Source organism: Melanerpes formicivorus, unplaced genomic scaffold (assembly GCF_026170545.1).
Source record: "Melanerpes formicivorus ecotype bairdi unplaced genomic scaffold, bMelFor1.0.p_v2 SCAF_63, whole genome shotgun sequence".
Classification (NCBI taxonomy): Eukaryota; Metazoa; Chordata; class Aves; order Piciformes; family Picidae; genus Melanerpes; species Melanerpes formicivorus.
Window position 1 is genome coordinate 3,177,217 of NW_027142415.1, and position 22,752 is coordinate 3,199,968.

At 41.5% G+C, this 22,752-nt stretch overlaps 1 protein-coding gene across 9 annotated transcripts in view; it reads right to left on the reverse strand.

Moving 5' to 3' along the window:
- The window catches only part of TRDN (triadin), a 236,471-nt gene extending 214,090 nt beyond the window's left edge, over positions 1-22,381 (reverse strand). For 3 of the 9 annotated variants that reach the window (XM_068162339.1, XM_068162333.1, XM_068162335.1), the window contains exon 1: positions 14,280-14,683. In XM_068162339.1, the coding sequence (XP_068018440.1) occupies positions 14,280-14,301 (22 nt within the window). In that variant the 5' untranslated portion in view covers positions 14,302-14,683. Of the gene's footprint in view, positions 1-12,222; positions 12,313-14,279; positions 14,684-22,302 lie in introns of those variants that run through there. The other 6 variants (XM_068162332.1, XM_068162337.1, XM_068162331.1 and 3 more) reach the window with 4 other exon arrangements.
- Positions 22,382-22,752: the final 371 nt, after the last annotated feature.

Below are 22,752 nucleotides of genomic sequence, written 5' to 3' on the forward strand. Positions count from 1 at the left end.
AAGTTATACTTAAGGTAGTGCTCCATTTAAACCTTAGACCAGGTGCCACACAAGAAGTGTGGAAGAAACTCTGTAGGATGATGCTCTTAAAGAACCTACACAGTGAGCATCATCCCAGGTGCTTCCCAGGACCTGCAGGCAGGCAGGCAGGCTATTATGTATAAATAAGTGGAGAAAGCTAAAGTGCCTTTATGGTTCTGCCACAACTGCGAACTGCACCATAAGGTTTGCACTACCTAACCAGGCAAAATAGTCTTACATCTATTAATTTAAATAAGACATCAGTCTTATTTATGGCTGAGCCTGTTTCCACATCCAAATCAACATTTCATTCCTGCTCCTTGTACTATCAGGACAGGAGTGGTATTACAGAATCACAGAATTGACTAGACTGGAACAGACCTTTCAGATCAGCAAGTCCAATCATTAATCTAACACTGACAAGTCCTTGACTAAACCATATTCCTAAGCACTATGTCTACATGACTCTTAAACCCCTTCAGGGATGGGGACTTCACTACTGCCCTGGGGATCCTTTTCCGATGCCTGATAACCCTTTCAGTAAAGAAATTCTTCCTAACATCCAATCAAAACATTCCTTTGGCACAACTTGAGGTCATTTCCTCTTGCCCTGTCACTTGTGGCTTGCTTGAACAGACCAACCTCACTTTAATACAACATCCCCTCAGGTATCTGTATTGAATCATAGAATCATGGAAACAATAAGGTTGGAAAAGACTTCAGAGATCATCAAGTCCAGCTTTTTAGCTTTTAAAGGGCATTCATGAGATATCTGTGTGTGAGAGAGCTGCTGTATTTTCTTTGTCACCAAATGGGCAGGTGCAGGTTAGATTTTCTTCTGTCCATGTCCAGAAATGCTCAGACCTGGTAAACCACAACCTGACAGAGTGCCTTGGGTATGCATTCCTCAGATGGTTCTATTTCCCAGTAAACCACTACACAAACGATCTTGGGAGCCTGTTAAACATCAGGACTTTGTTAAAGTTAGCATTGTGCCTCTGTACTCAGTATTGGTTAGGCCACACATTGAGAACTGTGTCCAGTTCTGGGCTCCTCAATTTAAGAAGGACATTGAGACTCTTGCATGTGTCCAGAGAAGGACAACAAGGCTGGGGAGAGGCCTTGGGCACAGCCCTATGAGGAGAGGATGAGGAAGCTGGGGTTGCTTAGCCTAGAGAAGAGGAGGCTCAGGGGAGACCTTATTGCTGTCTCCAACTACCTGAAGGGAGGTTGTAGCCAGGTGGGGGTTGGTCTCTTCTCCCAGGCAACCAGCACCAGAACAAGGGGACACAGTCTCAAGCTGTGCCAGGGGAAGTGAGGAGAAAGTTCTTCCCAGAGAGAGTTGTTAGCCATTGGAATGTGCTGCTCAGGGAGGTGGTGTAATCACTGTCCCTGGAGGTGTTCAAAAAGGGGTTGGATGTGGCACTTGGTGCCTTGGTTTCATAGTCATGAGGTGTTGGGTGACAGGTTGGACTTGATGACCCTTGAGGTCTTTTCCAACCTTATTGATTGTATGATTCAATGACTACTGTGACCAAATGCTGAAAATGCTTATAACAATACTGCAAGAAATTGTAAGTTCTATTCATCATGGGAAAATATTGTCAGGATTTATATAATGCAGTGTATAGTTGTGTCCCAACTGATTCTTCAGTTCACATCACTTTAAGTCAGGAGCTACTCTTCTACAGAAAGAAGTACAGATTAAAAAGAGCTAGAGTATTGAAGCACCTGCAGATACATGTAGTGGAAACTTGGCCAAGTAACTTTCATACAGAATAAATTCAGATGATACCTTCAGAACCACACAAGCCATGAAAATTATATTTGCTCGAGAGATCTGTGGAAAATGAACAGTCTCTTTGTTGGGAAGTTCACATCATTCATGTCTGTGTCCCAAAAAAGTGTTCACAAAATGCTGGTTATAAAATCAGTGATGAATAAACTAATTTATGAATTCCTTATCTTCCCACTTCATTGCCCTAGCATTTCAGCAAGTTGGAAACAAAAAAACCAAAGGAAAAGTTTCTGCAACTGAAGGTAAATCAAGCAGCTTACTAACTGATAATAAAGAAGTAAAACTATGTGCTCTTTCACATAGAGTGATCTTCTTTTTCAGGTGATGAGACACCACTGTAGTTCTAGTTCTTTTCAAAACCATTGAAAACACTCTCTCCAATCACTGTGAGAATAAAAGGGAATATTTCTATATTTAATGTAGCCAAAAGAAAAAGGTTGATTCTTCCAACTAAAATCATGAAAAGCATAAAAGAAGAGGAAAGATTGAAAGCAAACACAGATACGAAGTTCTGAATCTAGTCCAAAGCAAGAAAGCCATTTCCAGCGCCAAATTCAGAGACTTAACAAACTGCCTATTGGCAGCTTTCTTTAAAGATGTAGGTAAATGCATCTGCTTTTTGAAGATGCAGATCATATAATCATTGAATCAATAGGGTTGGAAAAGACCTCAAAGATCATCGAGCCCAACCTGTCACCCAACACCTCATGACTACTAGACCATGGCTTCAAGTGCCACATCCAATCCCATTTTGAACACCGCCAGGGTTGGTGACTCAACTACCACCCTGGGCAGCCCATTCCAATGGCTAACAACTCTCTCTGGGAACAACTTTCTCCTCTCCACGAGCCTAAACTTCCCTTGGCACAGCTTGAGAATGTGTCCTCTTGTTCTGGTGCTGGTTGCCTGGGAGAAGAGACCAACCCCCTCTTGGCTACAACCACCCTTCAGGTAGTTGTAGAGAGCAAGAAGGTCTCCCCTGTATTCCCCTGATTCAGTTAGAGACAGTAAAATAATGCTCAAGTAAAAGATAGCAAGGATTGTGTCAGTAGTAACAGCAACAGCAGTGATTTCAAAGGTGTTAACTTGACATATTCAACGTGTCCACAACTGCAAATGAATTTATAGCAAACAACCAGCTGTTAACCAACATCCCTGGGTCATTTTCCACCAGGCAGCCCCTCTTGTCTGACTCTGTAGCATTGTATGAGGTTGTTGAGATCCATGTGCAGGACCTGGCGCGTGGCCTTTTTGATTCTCATGCAATTCACCTTGGCTTCTTGATCCAGCCTGTCCCAGACCCTCTGCGGTAATCCCACTGAATTTGGTGTCACCTGCAAGCTTACTGATGGTGCCTCAATCCTCTCATTAAGATCAATAGTAGAGATTCTAAAGAGAACTGGTCCCCGTACTGTGTGCTGGGGAACACCACTAGTAGCTGACCACAATCTGGAGTTAACTCTTTCCCCCCAGGCATCCAGCTAGCTTTTCACCCAGCTAAGTGTGCATCCATCCAGGTCATGAGCAGCCAGTTTCTCCAGGACTGTGCTGTGGGAAACTGCATCCAAGGCTTTACTAAAGTTTAAGGAGACAGCATCCACAGCCTTTTCCTCATCCATTCATCAATATTTATAGCTAAGCTTGCAAAGCAAACAGCCTTTCCTGAAATTGCATTCTCACATATTTATCTATTTCCTCTACAATTTCCAGTTACTAAGTTCCTCTCTCTCCAGAATAACAGCCACCAGCAAAGTTTCCCTTGTGATCTTTCTTACATGAGCCCTGTATAAATCACTAAAAGAAAACAACAATAAATCACTGGAAATCTCTGGTTCAATAGCAACTTGCAGGCAAAATGTAATAAACTTGTATTACGAAATCTATGGATTTCTCACTTGTGATAAATGAAGGGCAGAGGCAGGGAGGTGTGTCTCTGGGCAGAGGGCCCTGCTGCATTTCTTTCTGGAAGGGGAAAGAACAGAAAGTGGATTGGGAAAGCAGAGTTTTGACTAATACTAGCCTGGAAATTTGTCAGTTCATTGTTTACTAACAGCAGAGTAGAGCAGTACATTGTCCAGAGCATTTCAGGTGGCTTTTGTCATCAATGGGCAAAATTATGATGATGTGTTTTGGGATAAAAGTTATCTCACAGGGAAGTCTGTATTCAATTCTGAGCTGCCATGGTTCTTGCTCAAGTGATAGAATAGAATAGAATAGAATAGAATAGAATAGAATAGAATAGAATAGAATAGAATAGAATAGAATAGAATAGAATAGAATAGGAGTAGAATAGACCAGGTTGGAAGAGACCTTCGAGATCACTGCGTCCAACCTATCATCCAACACCATCTAAACAACTAAACCATGGCACCAAGCACCCCATGAAGTCTCCTCCTAAACACTCCCAATGATGACTTTATCAAATGTATTTACAAATTTTGAGCCCTTCCTTTTTTATTATTTTTAGGTATTCTCAGAACTCACTCTCAACTAACAAAATCATGTCTGAGTCTGTCGTGGTTTTGGTCCAAATGATAGGATCTAGCTATCTAGCCATGTAGCTGTCCTAGGGTCACATTCAACCTCTATCATGGTTCTTTTCCTATAATTAGTGTTACAATAATAGGCCTAGTAAAAATAAAACCCAATATCTACTTAAAATTCAGAGGTGTCTAACTTTGGACCTCTCCTTGTGGAATGCTCATATTTTTCAGTCCTCTTCAGAATAGAAATAGAATAGAATAGACCAGACCAGGTTGGAAGAGACCTTCAAGATCATGGCGTCCAACCCATCAACCAATCCAACCCTCCTAAACAACTAACCCATGGCACCAAGCACCCCATCAAGTCTCCTCCTGAACACCTCCGATTATGAATAGGGATGCAATAACATTTTTAGACAGAAGAAAGTTTAAGGTTTTCCCTTTACAAAAAAGAGGGACCTGGGGGTACTGGTCGATGGTAGGATGAACATGAGCCTGCAGTGTGCCCAGGTGGCCAAGAGGCCCAATGGCATCCTGGCCTGCATCAGGAACAGTGTGGCCAGCAGGAGCAGGGAGGTCATTCTGCCCCTGTACACTGCACTGGTTAGGCCACACCTCGAGTACTGTGTCCAGTTCTGGGCCCCTCAGTTTAGGAAGGAGGTTGACTTGCTGGAACGAGTCCAGAGAAGGGCAACAAAGTTGGTGAGGGGTTTGGAACACAAGCCCTATGAGGAGAGGCTGAGGGAGCTGGGGTGGCTTAGCCCGGAGAGGAGGAGACTCAGGGGTGACCTTCTTGCTCTCAACAGCTACCTGAAGGGAGGTTGTAGACAGGCAGAGGTTGGTCTCTTCTCCCAGGCAACCAGTACCAGTACAAGAGGACAGAGTCTCAGGCTGCACCAGGGGAGGTTTAGGTTGGATGTTAGGAAAAAGTTCTATACAGAGAGAGTGATTGCCCGTTGGAATGGGCTGCCCAGGGAGGTGGTGGAGTCACCATCATTGGAGGTGTTCAGGAGGAGACTTGATGGGGTGCTTGGTGCCATGGGTTAGTTGTTTAGGTGGGTTGGATTGGTTGATGGGTTGGACGCGATGATCTTGAAGGTCTCTTCCAACCTGGTTGTTTTTATTATTATTATTATTATTATTATTATTATTATTATTATTATTATTATTATTATTACAAGAAAAGCAACTGAAATAATGTGCAATTCATGGTACATTTGCAGTTTAAACATTGGCATTATAAAACTATGAAATATATATAGCCTGAACTCTATCATAAATGTGTGATATTGCCTCTTTACAATGTGAACTTGTACCCTGCATCATATATGCTCTTGTACCAATTCAGTTGACTTTGGTAGGACTTGAAGTCAAAATCAAGGTTCTGCATGTTATAGGAGAAAAAGGTCAAAGCATAATAAGGATCTTAACATTTGAATAGATGTATTAAATTATTCCTCTAAAAACAGTAAAATAGTTAGCAGAAAACTATATTTATGGTAATTGTGTCAATTGTGAATAACCTCTTAGCAAAGATTGAAACAAGATTTAGCCTTCCTGACATGCATAGGGAACCACAACTTAAATCTACATAATGGAATATGTGAGAAAATTGAATTCATTTGCATACCAAAGAAGTCTACAAAGGCTTAGAATCATTGTGCCTTGACAATTTGACTCCAGGCAAAGGTACAGAGATACTTTTGAAGTTGTGAGAACATAAGCATGTACAGGGAGTAGCAGGTCTTTACTCATTACATGTTTGCAAAGGACTTTTTGAAACTATCTTTGAAGACAGAAAGAGGAGCCCTCTCCAGTGAGAAATTTTTTCTGCCTGGCATTTCAGATTTTCTTTTCTTATGGTAAATGCCTTTGCACAGACCCAAGTGGAACTTTTAGGCCAGAGACAAATTCAAACTGTGCTGCAGGACCGATGCTAAAAAGAGCCCAAATCAACAATGGGTCTTAAGTGAGGCTTATTCAGGACTTGAAGCCACAGCTTTTTGAGTCTGATGTCTAGGGCTGAAACTCAGCACTGACTATGATTTTGAGCAACTGAGCCAACATGATTGAAATTGTAACATAGGTGAGATTAAGCATAGATGGGAAAAAACCCAAACACCTACTGTCTTCTACAGCTTCCTTTTGTTTAGCCTCCTGTACATTACATGAGTTGTTTTGTTAGCTCACCACTTTTCCTCCAAATCTCATGAGTCTGTAGAACACTGTGGCTGTTTACTGTGCACTTTGCTATGTTCTGATTGTTTTGCATTTACAGAAGGGACCAAAGTTACATCTCCTGCAGATTACCTGTAGTATTATCTTGGATGAGGAAGGAGAGGAGAAAAACAAAAAGAGAAAAATGAAAGGAAACTTGCTGTTTTCAAAATATCAGACTATGAAGGAAAGGACAGAATGTGATACAGGACAAGACCCTTTGGCAGTGTCCTCTGGTATCTCTTCTACCTTTTTTAGTCACTATCTCTACTGTTAGTCAAATATTTGCTAGCCAGGTACTAGTTTAGTAATTCCTGAAATAGATTCACTTGCATAAATCAACTGTGCTGGAGGCACATAGTAGGAATGAAACTAAATGCTAGATCTTGCTGGTCCCTCTTGACCACACACTGCTTGAACACAGTCCTGCTCAGAGATTCAAAGTCTGAACAGTCATGTTCCAATGCACCCAAGCAAGATTTATGTGAAGACACAAGGCAAAGACAAAATTATGAAAATACAATTTACAACAATAACAACAACGTTTAAAGATGGTGAGACCATGAGAGTGGGATTATGAGGATAGGAACTATAGCCAGTTGTATGTAGCTGTAATTCTTTAGTTGCAGTGACTTCACAATTCAGATCTGCTTATCTACATCACATTCCCTGTTACCAATTTGTTCTGCCTACGCAAAGCAGAAAGGAGATTAAGCCTGCATATCTCTGTAAGGTTCTCTTTGGCCATACCTTTGAACTGGTTTTGAATCATAGAATCATAGAATCAACCAGGTTAGAAAAGACCTCAGAGATCATCAAGTCCAACCTGCTACCTACTACCTAACACCTTATGACAACTAAAGCATGGCTTCAAGTGCCACAGCCAATCCTTTTCTGAACACCTCCAGGGATGGTGACTCCACAACCTCCCTGGGCAGCACATTCCAATGGCCAATTACTCTTTCTGTAAAGAACTTTGAGCCCAAATGAGTGTGAAAACACTATAGGAAGGGAAAAAACAAAACAAAACAAAACAACCCACAAAACTTTGTTGCTGTTTTATATTTATCTATACATCTGCAACTATTAAAGACAATTCAATATGGATCTTTAATCAGCCTCCTTTTTAAGCCCTACTCAAATGATGCTGCAGTGGGGAAAGTGGAGGAAATATTGTTGAAGGCTTTTTGATTCACAAATAAAGTTGTTACTTAAATGTTTAAAAAAAGCAAATATCAAGAAAACCTGTGCTAAGCACTGCACTTTTACACTACTGTAGTCTTTACCATTACAATCTATAACCCCCCTTTTATTTGAACAAAAAGCCATGATCAAGACATTACAGTTGTGATGGTAGTTAAAGAAATCACCAAGCTGTTGGAAATCACTGGCTGAGCAGTGAGAGTATAACCTGTACCCTGTTTACATATGCAAAGAATATGTTCTTAATTTCAGTTTGGTTTACTGCTTGAACTCAATGATCTTACTCCATCTCAAGAAGTAATTAGGATTTAAAAAGATAATAATAATAAAAAAAAAGTAGTAACTATGTTTTCTTTCTCTAACATTTGAATAAACATTACATGTAAGAAAATAAGCTCTATAGTTATACATTCTTATAGGATACCATGGCCAGAACCTGTGTTACATATAGTATCATAGTATCATAGTATCAGTCAGGGTTGGAAGGGACCACAAGGATCATCTAGTTCCAACCCCCCTGCCATGGGCAGGGACACCCCACACTAGATCAGGCTGCCCAGAGACTCATCCAGCCTGGGCTTAAACACCTCCAGGGACGGGGCCTCGACCACCTCCCTGCACAACCCATTCCAGGGTTTCACCACTCTCATGGTGAAGAACCTCCTCCTCACATCCAGCCTGAATCTCGTTTAATAAATCACTTAGCTGATCACTGAATCATTCCAACCAGGTTCTATTTAATGTTGGTTTTGCCTATACAGTCAGGGCACTTTTATAGCACACTAATCAGTCATTTCAAGATGCTGGGTTTGTCCCATTTTAATTGAGTTCCAATTTTTATCCTAATGAAGCTTGACAGAAATCACAAGTCAAAATGAAATAATTATCTAGTAGGAAAGAAATGCACCATTTATCAGTCCCTATATTAAGAAAAAAACACCATAAACCAAAGCCAACAAACAAAACCCCACCAAAAAGAAGAAAAAAAACCAAAAAAAACCCCACAAAACTAAACCAAACCAACTGTAGAAACTGAGAACCTTGATAAATGGCTCTTCAACTATAGTATTGCACAATATCAAGATCATCATTCCCTCTGAATGGCATAAATTTAGTGAGAAAGGCTATATTAGTTGGAATGGAATGGAATGGAATGGAATGGAATGGAATGGAATGGAATGGAATGGAATGGAATGGAATGGAATGGAATGGAATGGAATGGAATTAATAAGGTTGGAAAAGACCTCAGAGATCATCAAGTCCAACCTGTCACCCAGCACCTCATGAATGGAATGGAATGGAATGGAATGGAATGGAATGGAATAGAATAGAATAGAATAGAATAGAATAGAATAGAATAGAATAGAATAGAATAGAATAGAATAGGATAGGATAGGATAGGATAGGATAGAGCTGAGCAGCTTGGAAGAGACCTTTGAGATCACAGAGTTCAATCTATCATCCAACACCATCTAATCAACTAAACCATGTAACCAAGCACCCTATCAAGTCTCCTCCTAAACACCTCCAATGATGGTGACTCCACCACCTTCCCAGGCAGCCCATTCCAATAGCTACTTGACTTTCCAAGGGCCTACTTAATGTAATGAAATGTCAGAGTTTCTCTGTGCCAACTGAACATGCATGGATACCACCTATGAGTAACATAGCCCACAAATCCTCAAACCTAAACCTGACACATAAGCAAACAGATTTGGCCTCATGCTTGTTTGTCCCAGTAGGCTATAAAAAAGCACTGGCTGCAGCCCAACTATCCAGCTGTGTCTAGGTCCATGGGCACAGAGGAATCCAAGTTTTAAGGGATTTGAGAAAGGAAGGCTGGAGAGGGATGTTTTGTAAGGGTGTCTAGCAATATGACAAGGGGAATGGTTTTAAGGTGAGGGAGAGTAGGTTTAGACTGGATCTTAGGAAAAAGTTCTTCAGTATGAGGGTGGTGAAGCTCTGGAATAGGTTGCCCAGAGAGAAGTTGTGGATGCCTCTTGCCTAGGAGTGTTGAAGGCCAGGTTCAATGAGGCTTTGAGCAGCCAATTCTAGTTGAGAAGTGGGGAGGTTGGATTAAGTGATCTCTAAGGTCCCTTCCAACCTAAGATATCCTATGATTCTATGAATTTGAAGCTTCTGTTGTCCTCAAAGTCTTACTTTTTCACAAGCACTCCTGGGTTGTCTGACCTTTAGTCTCTCCAAGTACTTAGGCTATTGATACTTCTGAACAACAGAGGACTGATTCCTTCAAAAATCATTGCCAAAACTGTGGCATTTTCCTCAGCCTGCTGCACAAGATAGACTATCTGCTTCCTTGTCAACACTGAAAACCAGAAAAAGAGGACATCTTCTAATTTTTCAAACTTCCTTGCTGCAAATAAATTCTATAGAAACCTCTTAAATCCTTCCCTTAATTTAAAGCAAGGGAATACATCACATGCCTTTAGCCCATCTAATTTATTCATCTAGGTCCCTTTTGCAGTCAGCACAACTAGCACCTCTAGCAGCAGCTCATGAATTACCACGAGAAGAAGCAATCTCCCTCTTGCCCTGTAGTGTGACTTTGCTAAACTTTTTTGCCAGCTGCAGACTGCTGCTAGCTTCTGGTCATCACATTTGTGAAGCTGCTATGATTTCACCCTCTGGCTTTCGTGTGTTATATCTCATGCATTATCAGTTTCACATGTAGTAATCTTCAAGCCTACTGATCTTCTTAAATCTGCCTTTTGGAATGTTTTTCATCTCAAAACCTCTTGTAGTTATCAAACAGCCTGAGAAAAGGAAGGAAACGCAGAAGGTAATTCTAATGTTGCCACTGACAAGCTGTGTGTGGCCCTGGGGCTAGCCTGTCTCCTTGCAGCAAGCTCTGAGACAGAGGACATGTGTAGTTCCACAGCTCTCAGCAGCAAAATAAGGACCAAATTGTGACTCATTGTCACATTTCTGTTTGACTCCTGCTTCTCTCTTGCTCCGCTGGGGAAATAAGTTGTGGCAGACAAACAGCTGGCGTAGAAACCTTGTCTTTCTCCTCTCCTCACCTCCCTGCATTAGATCAGTGCACAGTCTCCAGAGCATTGCAGCAGGCAGAGCTCAGCCTCTGTTCATTCTTCCCTGCGTGGGAGGATAAAGTGCCAGGGGACAGCCATCAACCTTGCACTGTGACCTGCAGTAGATTGGACTAGAAAGGACCAACTACGGGGCTGCTGCTGGAGCTATTGTGCACATACCGATTAAGCTGTACGCTGGTAAAAGCCATTTCTCAGAGGTGCCAGGTTTTTGTATTACTTCAGTGGTGGCAGCTCTAAGTACATCTGCTGTTGGACAGATCCAGTCCCCGTGTTCATAAACACAGCAGAGTACTTAGCTGCACACCCATGGCTTTGTAGGCAAGCTCCTAAGTGCATCACAGTCAAGTCCCTGCCATTACTGAATACTCAGTGACAACTGAAATGCAATAACTATAATAACACAACAGCAGCAATAAAAACAGGAGATCCTGAGGGTGTTGCAAAGACAGAGTACTTAGTATCTGCACTAAGGTTATTTCTTTTAAGGACTTTCACACTTTACTAGGACATTTCTGTGGTTGCAATTATATGTAATATGAGGATGCTGAAGATAATCCTTTGGAATCTTTTCCTAAATATTTGTCAGCAGGAAACCAAGGTCCTGCCAACTTTCTAAGCACATTTATAAATTGCTGTCTTCAGAGATCTCCTACTTCACCGGTGTTTCCACAACAATTTATGGCTGTTGAAACGGATCAGAAGCACATGTGGCTTGTGCTAGGAGTAGAGAGGCCAGGGTCATTGCTTGGTGGTTACGCTTTCAAGCTACTGAGTGCCATTGTAGTTACTGTGCTACTGACCTGAATGAGCACCCCATTGAACCCATGCCTCTGACACCAACCATGGTATTGACATGGGCTGTCAGAAAAAGATACCAACAGGGTCTCTCTGCCAGGGCTGGATCTTGTCTCTAAACCAGCAGCCATACTGTCCATGGCACTGTTGCAATCTACATCACTTATGCATCTGATGTGCCAGCGTGGTACCCCAAAAGGCAGGGAGCCCAACAGTCTAGCTGATGTCTCCCTGGCAGTGTAAAACAGAGTTAAGAATATTACCAAAACCAGCAAGTACTTCCATCCTAATGAAGTCACTAAGACTCCATCAAACCATGGGCTGGGATGGGTTATGAATCAAAGTCAAAAAGGGACTGTGTGAAACAAGAGATATTTTAATTGTTTTGGCTTGCTTCATTTGTCCAAATTGAAGTTGAGATTTCAACTTTCAGATTGTTTGTGAGTGCCAGAAGTAGCCCCAGAGGAAAATAAACTGCAGTGAAACATTAGCCCTAGGCTGAATTCTAACTTTTCTGCCATAAGTAAAATTTTCATCTTCTGGATCCAGAGTCTAAAAATCAGCCAGCTGACGTAAGCCCATTGCAAGTATAAGAAAACTAAACTAAATTGAACTGATTATATGGCTTGTTTACCTGTCATACTGAAGGTCAGGTTCTTGTGGTATTGATGCCCCTTATCACCTGAAGTCTATTTATTTGCACAGTATTGCAGCTGAGGAACCTCTGTAAAAACAGGTTCAGAAGATATATATTTTAATTTTCATTTTATGTGGCTTTAGTTTCTTTCTTTAAGAAGTTGACTGACTGAAGAGTCTTCTATTTTTCCTATTCATTTGGGAATAAAAGTCTTGCTAAATATTTTTCTTCTCTCAGTTGGAGAACCTTCCAAGAGGCATATCGATACTGCTCCTGAAGGGCCACAAGGATGTTCAGAGGGCTGGAGCACCTCTCCTATGAGGACAGACTGAGGGAGTTGGGGCTGTTCAGTCTGCAGAAGAGAAGGCTCTGAGGTGACCTAATTGTGGCCTTCCAGTATCTGAAGGGGGCCTACAGGAAGGCTGGGGAAGGACTGCTCAGGATCTCAGGTAGTGCTAGGACTAGGGGGAATGGAATGAAGCTGGAGGTGGGGAGATTCAGGCTGGATGTGAGGAGGAGGTTCTTCACCATGAGAGTGGTGAAGCCCTGGAATGGGTTGTCCAGGGAGGTGGTCGAGGCCCCATCCCTGGGGGTGTTTAAACCCAGGCTGGATGAGGCTCTGGCCAGGCTGATCTAGTGTGGGGTGTCCCTGCCCATGGCAGGGGGGTTGGAACTAGATGATCCTTGTGGTCCCTTCCAACCCTGAATGATACTATGATACTATGAATGCATTTTGGAAGATAAATGTGATTTCACAGATTTCCCTCCCAGCAGCTACAAAACAACTAGTTTCCAACAGGCCTCCTTAAGAATACCAGAGCAAAGCAGTGCTAACATGTGGGTTAGGGCTCTCAGGTTGAGCCACCTGTTTTGACACTATTTGCTGCCAGTAGCAAATTATAGATCTGTCCAACTGCTAATTAAAATGTCGTGGCACATCATCTCCTTTCCTTGGCTAACCAGACAGCAGGCAAGGGCTGTACAATTTGACACAGTCCTCTAACATCAACCCTTTAGAAGGCACCAGGCTCACACTCTAATGGTGCTTAATGCAGATCCTTTTACAAATATTAATAATGAAAAATGGAAGATGAAAAGTACAACTTTCATACTCTGAAATGCCACATAATCTTGACAAGTAGAATAAAAATAACTTTCAGAAGACTGTTGCAAAGCCATTCCCCCCCACCCCCACCCCCTCCCATTGTAGTGTCATTATTAAATTCAGATAAACAGTGGAGTAATTCACACTGTGAAAAGGGGAAAAAAAAAAGGATGGGATGAAATTCAGCTGAAATATTCAGCATTACATTGAAAGAAGGTTGCATTTTAAATATACCCCCTGTCTGACTGGGGTTTATAAAATATTGTTATGCATCTAAAATGTTATTTAAATATGAATGGTCAGGAAATATTAAAGTCCATGAAATATTCATGTCTTAGACTATGTATTTATTGGTTAATATTATTGCTTTCCATTCTTGCAAGCTTAGCTCTGCTGTACTTATTTCAGAACAACTTTCCATGACTCCTTTGGAAGTTTTGCTGGATAAGGATTGCAGAGCTGACTGCTTTTACCCTTCAGTAACTTCAGATAAACTTCATAAACACTCAGTGCTCCTTATGGCAGAATCAGGGCCACCAAGCAAAGCTATTCGGACTCTGGCAAGTCTCCAATTATAAGGGCATGCCAAAGCTTTACCTGAGCAAAGACATGAGGGTGGAAACACCTGACATTCAGATGTCCCCTTCTTGTACCATTCTAATGGAGCTGCCTAAACAGTGGTGTTGTGCAAACAAGATTAATGCTATTTTTAGAGGTGTACGGAGATCCAGCTGCAATAACTAGTAGAAACTCAGGCTATGGAAGCGAAAAAGAGCAAAGGAAAACCAGGAAAGAATACTACAAAGCAACCCAACAAACAAAACAAACTGATGCTGGAGCGAAAGTGTTATTTGCTAAGAGCAACAAATCATAGTGACACAGCAGCTCAATGACACTGTCAAAGTACATATCATTTTTGGTTAATTACATGTGAAAACAGTTACCATACCTTCTGCTGCCATCTCGGCCATGATGCTGGTGGTAAGAGATACTCTGTTTGAAAGGTCAAGATCTACTCTGGCAGCTTAGATAATACGTCTGGGTTGCTGGCTCTTGCAGGAGCTGCAGAAGGAGAAGGAGGGAGGTCCTCTGCTTTTTCTAATTCTGTTCCTTCTTCTTTTCTACCACTCTGAACTTTCTGCTTCCTCTGCAGACTCCTGCCCTCCCAGAGCAACCTCAGGCCTTCTACAGACAGCACTTAAAGCTCAGTCTAAAGTGTCAGCTCCTAACAAAAATAGCCATGGCACACAGTGAATCCTTAGCGTGTGTTTTCTAATATCCTAAGAATCATGCATCCTACAAACAAAAAGTAGAAAGGCCCAGTTCTAAACAGGACAGGAACACATAGAGAGGCAGGAAAAAAACAAAAGAAATGGGATAGAAATGTGTAACCCTCCTGCAGCCTCACTAGCATAATTGCAGTTCTTTGGGGGGTATGTCAGGAACCATGAAATATAGAGTTCAAAGTAACCTTATCCATCCCAGCTCAACTTTATTCTTAGCACACTCAGTGCTTAGCACATTCTTCCTGGCCTTATTTGGTTTGGGGAGGGTCCTATGAAGCTTACCACTGACTAAGGGGGAGGGTAAATTTAGGTGATTTGCTTCACTTTGATTCGCAGTTATAGCTCAGAGTCAATTAAGACACCACTTTAAACCTGGGCAATTGGTAACCCCTCAGGTTTGGATTTTGGTACTTGTTTTGCTGCAATTATCACACAGCTCATCCAAGTATTAGGAACAGAGTTAAAAATGGAAAGAGTGATAGTTTATATATTCTACATGCAAAAATATTAAGCAGCTCAGATTTTTTTTCCAGGTCTGATTCACTGAAACAATAAAAGAGCTAAAAAATACATTAAAAAGAAGAAAAAATCTGTGTCTTTAAACAGGATTTCGTAAAAGTGCAAAGAAGTAGACTTCTAAAACAATTTAGTGGCACAAAACTATGAACAATTTAAATAAGAATAAGGATTAAAAAACCTGAGCAAGCTTTTGACTGCATCGCTTGCAATTTCGTAGCTGTGGAATTATGCATGTGGGTAAGAGCTAGAAAATGAAATTAGGAAAAAAGGTACCCTCAAGCCTGCATACCCCTGCATAAAAGTCATCACCACGTGAAATCAGATACCATCTTCACAGTTCTTACTAGGGAATCTATAGTCAGCTTGTCTCCACAACGTGGACTGGCAGCGTTTGCACTTCTCGTCTTGCCCCCAGGAGCTATACGCACCTGGTTCTGTGGCGAAATACAAGGAAAGGGATCTATTTATTCAGTGCAGAAGGTGCAGAAGCGAAGGCTCAGTGATCAGCTTCGTGTCACTACTAGGATTTTTTTCTTCCCTCTACTCTCACATGCTTCAGCTCTGCCACATCTGAAAATGTTAGCCTGTCCTAGCCAAGGCTTACAACCGGTGCTCTATACCCTTCCTCAGTTCTACTGACCAAGTCTTTTGCACTGACAAGTATTGATTGCTCACTAGTCGGTGCTTTTCTGATCATCCTCCTAACCTTTCATTTGATACTTTAGCCTGTCCTACGGAAGATCCACCTGACTAAGGCTGCTGAAAAGATTTTAGACAAAAGCTTATCCCTTCAGGATTATTCCTCCATGAATACCAGAGTTCTGTGGAATCACAGTCACAGAGCAGCTGCCCACAACAGTTCAGTGGTTAGTGAAGAATGCTAGGACATGGGATACTGAGGCAAAGCCTTTCTCCTACTTAGTTGCTTCTTTCTCTTCTGCTTTCTCCTTTTTCTTTTTCTTTTACATGAATGGTTAAATGTTTTGAGGCTTATGTGTTTTGACAGCTATGCTCCTTGCTTGAGATGTGAGAGAGGCCATCTCAGCCAAAGAGCTGGAGCACAAAGCTAATCAATGTTGTAAAGTCAGGGGGTTATTTTATTTTTTCACTTATATTGCTATTCAGATGGAAATGAAATAATAAATGTTCAGTTTGGGTATGTAAGAAGAGAGAACTAGGGAAAATATTAATGCCTGGATGTTGTTCTTGTTTTATGCAGCAAGATCCTGAAATAAATGGTGTGCTATATTCAGAGGTATCTGATTGTATAACTGTATGTGTATGGTTGTCTTTCCCTCACTGTTTCCATTTCGGCTCCTACCACCTGCCCTCTCGCCTCCATGCCTTACTCCCTTTGCTGCTATTTATGCTCACACTCAATCATGGGCTGATCTTCTGAAACCAAAATACAAGAGCAGAAGAAGTGAGAGAGAGAGAGAAACAAAAATCCAACTGGAAATCAAGGTTCCACAGCCCAGTGGCCACAAGGAGAACTGTTTGGTTGTCTCTGCATCCCTTGAATATGCCAAACATTCATTCTGGGAAGCAGGCTAAAACTGTCCTATGCACAAATACCTTACAACAAGTCCAGCTCTAGGCATCTGCATTGGAAGTTACACAGTTGCTCCCTTAAAGGGGGACAAAGTCAGGGGAGATGGGTGTGACATTTGCTAGAGATAACCATGGCCTTGGCAAAAACACACAGAACCAAGGTAAACTAAGTTTTGCCTTTAAGTATGTGTATGCACATTTGCTTTGAAAAATGAGCATTACCATTTGAAAATGATACAGAATATCATATTTGTTCTTTAGGAATCTGACCAAAATTCTCAGGCTTGTTACAAATTTTGTTAAAACCTAAAGCTTGGTGCCTGGCTCAGGTTGAATGGTTTCCTTTACACTAATCTGTGAAATTCACATTGCACAGGAGGACAGCACAAAATCTGTACACTTCTTCACCTAGCAAAGCAAGCATTAATTCCCTGAGCTAGCTTATATATTGAACTCGACCCTTCTCTGGCTATCCTGGTAGGAGGTCTTTGGCAAAATGTCCTTTTTCTCTCCTTGTTCGTATTTAAACAATAAGAAACCTGCAATATTTGAAACTACTCTAGTTCTTGCAAGCAATCTCCAAACCCAGGTGCACACAATTTCTCCTCATTTTCTTCCCATGAGGTCTTAGGCACAATGTGAAAATGCTCTTGGCTTGAATCAACAAAAGGTACTTCCCACTCAGAGGGGCTACACGGCAAGTAGAGTGTCCTGGGATCAGATCTCGCATTCAGTGGTGATGGAGGGGGTTGTAGCAGCAGGTTGTGTTTCTCTTCACACTAGATTCCTGAGATGTGTAAGTCTGTGCTGAGGAAAAGAAAATGAAGGCTCTTTTTGTTCCATAGTTGCCTGGATAGGGAAAAGTAACAATCTGATGAAGAGGGAAGGAAATGTTATATGTTGCTATAGATACCTGCATATAACCCTTGACCCCAGGTAATGGGTGTTCCAGTGAGAATCCTTACTGACTAATCAAAGTAAAGCAATTATTTGGACATTTTATTTTAGGAAAATGGCAGAGGTTTACTATTTAACAGATTCTAATTCACATCCCTGGCTTGGGATGAAAAGTTGTGCTCATATGATCAAAGTGGCATTATCCAAATTTTATGAGCTGATTTCCGGGTTGCCTTGATGATTTTATTAAAAAGGGAATAGGGCAAGACAAGAGATCACACTGAATTACTAGGTAATGAGAGGAGAGACTTTCATACTGACACAAGCTGGCATTTGAGAAATCGAGTCAAACCATCAGCCAAAACAAGAAAATGCAGAACAGTGTTTGAGCTTGCCTGCTAACACATTACTGGGGAACCCTGAGTTCAGTCCTACAAAACAAAACTAAACAAAAGAAAAGGACCTGCTACTGCAGTGCATATCCAACAGCACAGCAGAGTCAAGGAAAGGGAACTGAACCTTAACCCTTCTATATCTGATGAATGCTAGGAGTATGTTCTTATCAGAAACAGCCAGTAATCAACTGAAAAGAATTAAATATAGGACGGAAGTAAGGTGAGAGTGGGTGGTACTGACTTGAGTGAAAAGTAAAGACACATGCAGAAGGAAACATAGGATTAAAGTGGTGTCTGTCTCTGTGCTTTGATATGCATATGAAGAAAAACACTAATACTCATTTGAATCATCAGCTGGTTTCCATTGAAACAGACATTTCTACTCTTTCTGTTTGTTTGTTTTGATTTTAGTTCAGAGTCATAGAATCGTTAAGGTTGGAAAATACTTCTAAGATCATCAAGTTCAACCATCAATCCAACACCACCATGCCCCACTAAACCATGTCTACGCAGCTTTTGAACACCTCCAGTGCTGGTGACTCAATTTAAGAAGGACATTGAGACTCTTAACTTGTCCAGAGAGGGGCAGCGAGGCTGGGGAGAGGCCTCAAGCACAATACTTATAAGGAGAGGATGAAGGAGCTGGTATTGTTTAGCCTGGAGAAGAGAAGGCTCAGGGGAGAACTTATTGCTGCCTACAACTACTTGAAGGGAGGTTGTAGCCAGGAGGGGTTTGGTCTCTATTCCCAGGCAACCAGCACCAGAACAAGAGGACACAGTCTCAAGCTGTGCCAGGGGAAGTTTAGGCTGGAGGTGAGGAGAAAGTTCTTCCCAGAGAGAGTTGTTAGCCATTGGAATGTGCTGCCCAGGGAGGTGGTGGAGTCCCCATTCCTGGAGGTGTTCAGGAGGAGATTGGATGTGGCACTTGGTGCCATGGTTTAGTTGTCAGGAGGTGTTGGGTGAGAGGTTGAACTCAATGATCTCTGAGGTCTTTTCCAACCTTATTGATTCTATGATTCTATGACTTCACCACTTCCCTGGAAACAATCAGAGGTGTAGCTGTGACAATACACAACTCTGCAGTAATTGTGTTTTTTCCATTTGTGATTGCTATTTCATGAATCACAGTTCCAAGATATTTGGCATCAGCATGCCTGAGTATTGACTTATTTTGGATATACTGAAGTATACCCAAACTATAGAACTAAACCAGACCTAGGTATCATAGCTGACCTAGGTTAAAGCTTGGTGTCTGCACAATTTTTCAGCTAGAGAGTTGCATACACAGTGCCTTCACACGATTTTTTCTTCAATCTGTAGGAGACAGCTAGTTGAACTTTATAGTACATCTGCCCTCCATTTAATGTGACTGACCATCACAAAGCCTTGTCTCTGCAGGCAGACTGGTCTGAGTGCAAAGCAGCATCTGTCTGGGGACATCTGGCAAGCACACTGGGTCACATCACCTTGACACCGTGAGGCACACTGGCTCATTAAGGGACATTTGGGAGATTAGGTTTCAGAAAAAGAAATTACTCCAAAGCTACACAATAGAAACTCAGCAGGTACAGCAGAAAATCTCTAACAAAGTATTCCATGGGCAGCACTCCTGATTAGACATGATACTGAAAAACTGCTTGTGGAGCCTCAGTTTGGGCATGTGACTGAATAATGAACCATTTCTAACACACAGAAAGACCCACTGATTGTAAAACTACTTCCAGAAAGCAAGGATGTTACAAGACATCCTAGCTGGTCTCCTTGCTGAAGTGAGCTGAGTATATCATCAAGGCATGAGGCTTCAGGTCTCCCTCAGTGAAGGGAGATCAGGCTAATGCAGTCCCCTTGGTTAGGACATTGGGGGGTTCTCAGTGTTCTTTGCTCTGACTGTACCAAATACTAGCTTCAGGGAGGGCATCTGTGTCAAGGTGGGATGCATTTGCATGAGCTTTAGCAGTTCCATATGATACAATTTTCCCTTGATGTTCTTTATTCATGGTATTCATAATGACTTGTGTTTTATTATCACCCCTGTGGCTTTGCCTTCACACCTGGGGAAATTCTCAGAAGCTGTCACACAGATATGGCAACTTCCATGGGAGTGAACAAAGAATAGCTGGAAGTGACCCTTTTTAAGAAGCAATGACAAAAAGTCCACTTTAATTGTCCTTTACTTCAGGCCAAGCTGCATCCAAGGGTGATGCTGTGCAGAGTATAAAAAGTAGTCAACCCATTATTAGAGATGGGGATTGGCTCTGACTTGACATTAATTACCTCCATCAGAAATATTGATTGGGAATTATTCTAATCACCTAAATGAGCTTGGTGTGCTGGCTTGTCAAAAATAGCCTTCCAAAGGAAGATGGTTTGACTGCTGATTATGTTTGCTTTGAGAACAGGATTTAGTTTTGTTGGGTTTGTTGGTTTTTTAACACAGCATTCCTGTGGTAACAGAACAAGACAGAGATATATGTTACATAAACATATGCACTCAGTTGTTCCTGAATTTCAATTTTCACACCTAGTTCCCAGTTTCCATTGATGCATTTCAAGTTTGTCTTCAGACTTTGCCCTGGAAAAAAATAAGTTTCAATAGAAATCAGCCTAGAAATTATTTTCCCAGGCATGCTCATAGTTGATCATACTGCCAAAACAGATGAAAGTAAAGACAATTTTAGACAAAAATCTGATGTGAGAAGACAAAGACAAATACATGTTCCTATGCCAAGCAATTAGGGAGTAATATGGGGTAAAACTAACAGTCAGGTATCTTCACTAATGCAAAACTTTCTGGAGGATGCTCAAAATTGTCTGCTCAGCCTCACCTGACCTTCTTTTTCATGAAAAATATCCATGGTTGTTACTTTACATTGCGTACTACATGTTCCTAGGCACTCAGGCTTGACTGGACTTTCTGTGGTCACATTAGCAAAAGATTCCCCTTGTAAATAAATAATTCCAGACAAAACCTCAGGAGCCCTGTTTGGATTTCGTCTCTTTCTGGCTTTTCGGCTTAGAATCTAAGCACAATGAATTAAAAGCCACTTTCAAGCTAAGCACCATTCGTTTGGAAACACAACATTAGCGTGGAAATAGGCTTGGACAATAGCAGGTTATATAACATAGTCTTTTCTTGCAAGTTTAAGTAGGCCTTTTGGTCCCTGATGTGCTCCTCTGTGTGATATAGCTGTACAGACACTGTGTGTCTCCTGTGAGGCTTTTTTAACAGCAGATTTTTCTGTTGTTCCCAAGTCCCTGTTTGCCCTGAGACATTAGGACCTGCCTGAGTTATGCATTTCCACAGATGGGATAGATACCAGCTCCTGGCAGTGGATAAATCACTCTTTGACTCTTGAAATACGAGAGTCTGCAGTGGGAATTAACCCTCTCTATGCCACAAAGTCACCCATCCAACACTGCACAAATTTATGATGCAAAATGCTCAAGAAGAACTGGCATCTGTTGTTTGTCACAAGGATACAGAGAGACAGATTCAGAAGACAGCAGAAAAGAATACAAAGCAGGCAAAATATTTCAGCAATTATCAGTGATAACAAAGAAACTGCATGACAGAAAGTAGATTTGTAAAACAATAGGCATAATATTTCCATTTGTCTCATTTTCCTTCCTCCCTCATTCTAGCCACAGTCCTTGAAAGATCAAAGTCAGAATTGCAGATGAAGAGCACAGTTTTGTTGCTGCTATAGTTGATATTATCCTTGCTATTAATAAATATGTGATTAATATTAATAATAGTTACATTAAGAGTAGTACTATTTGTATTATTATTTCTGTTACCATTAGAATCATTATTACTGTTGCTATTATTACTCTCATTATTACTATTACTATTTTAAAAGCTTTTTCATTAAACAATTTAGCTTCTCTACAGAGTGCAAGCAGGAGATATGAATTAGCAAATTCCACCTTGTCAGCACTGACAGCTGCAACTGCTCTGCTGAAAAACAAAGGATCTTTTAAAAGGAGAATTAGATTTGAGCATTAGTGTCTTTACCAGTCTTGATGGTGGATATACACTCTTTTTCCTTGAATACTACGTCACCATTTGTCCCTGTCAATCACACTGGACTCCTATCCAAGCTCCAACATACATCCAAAGTCAGCTTCCTAATGTAAACCATAAAGAATATTTGTCTGAAAGCATATACTGGAACTAACTGCTGCATTTTCCTTACTCCTTCCATCTCCCTGGAAGAGCAGAACTCTGACAAACCAAATGCACAGGACTACAGTGATCCTTAAGGGACAATTAAACCATTTCTCTTTCCAAATTCACAGCTGAAATGAAAAATAAAGGCATTACCCCAGAGACACAGAGTAGAAGATCCTCAACTGCGTCCCCAGAGCTCGGAAGGCAAGGCAAGGACATTGGGGACTTTTGGAAGCTCCCAGCAGCATTCCCAGGGCCTGAGGAAACCGTGCAGCTCTGGTACAACTGGCACAAACGGCAGCTGCCAAGGAGCTGTTGGCAGTTGTTCCCCGTGGGGTGAAGGGGTTGTGCAGCCAGATTCAGCAGTGCAGCACGTCGAGCCGTTGTGTCACTGTAAAACAATCCAGACAGGGACACAAGAATTTCCTGTGTTAGGGAGATTTGGCCTTAAATGTAAAGGTTTGTTCTCAAGATAATACTGTGGGTTCTGGAAATAGTTACAACTGCACTTGTGCATTTGAAATTCATAGACTCTTTTTGAAGTGGACATGTGGCTATAAAATCCCATTTTATATTCCTGGTTCAAGAAAGATATTCCTCTTT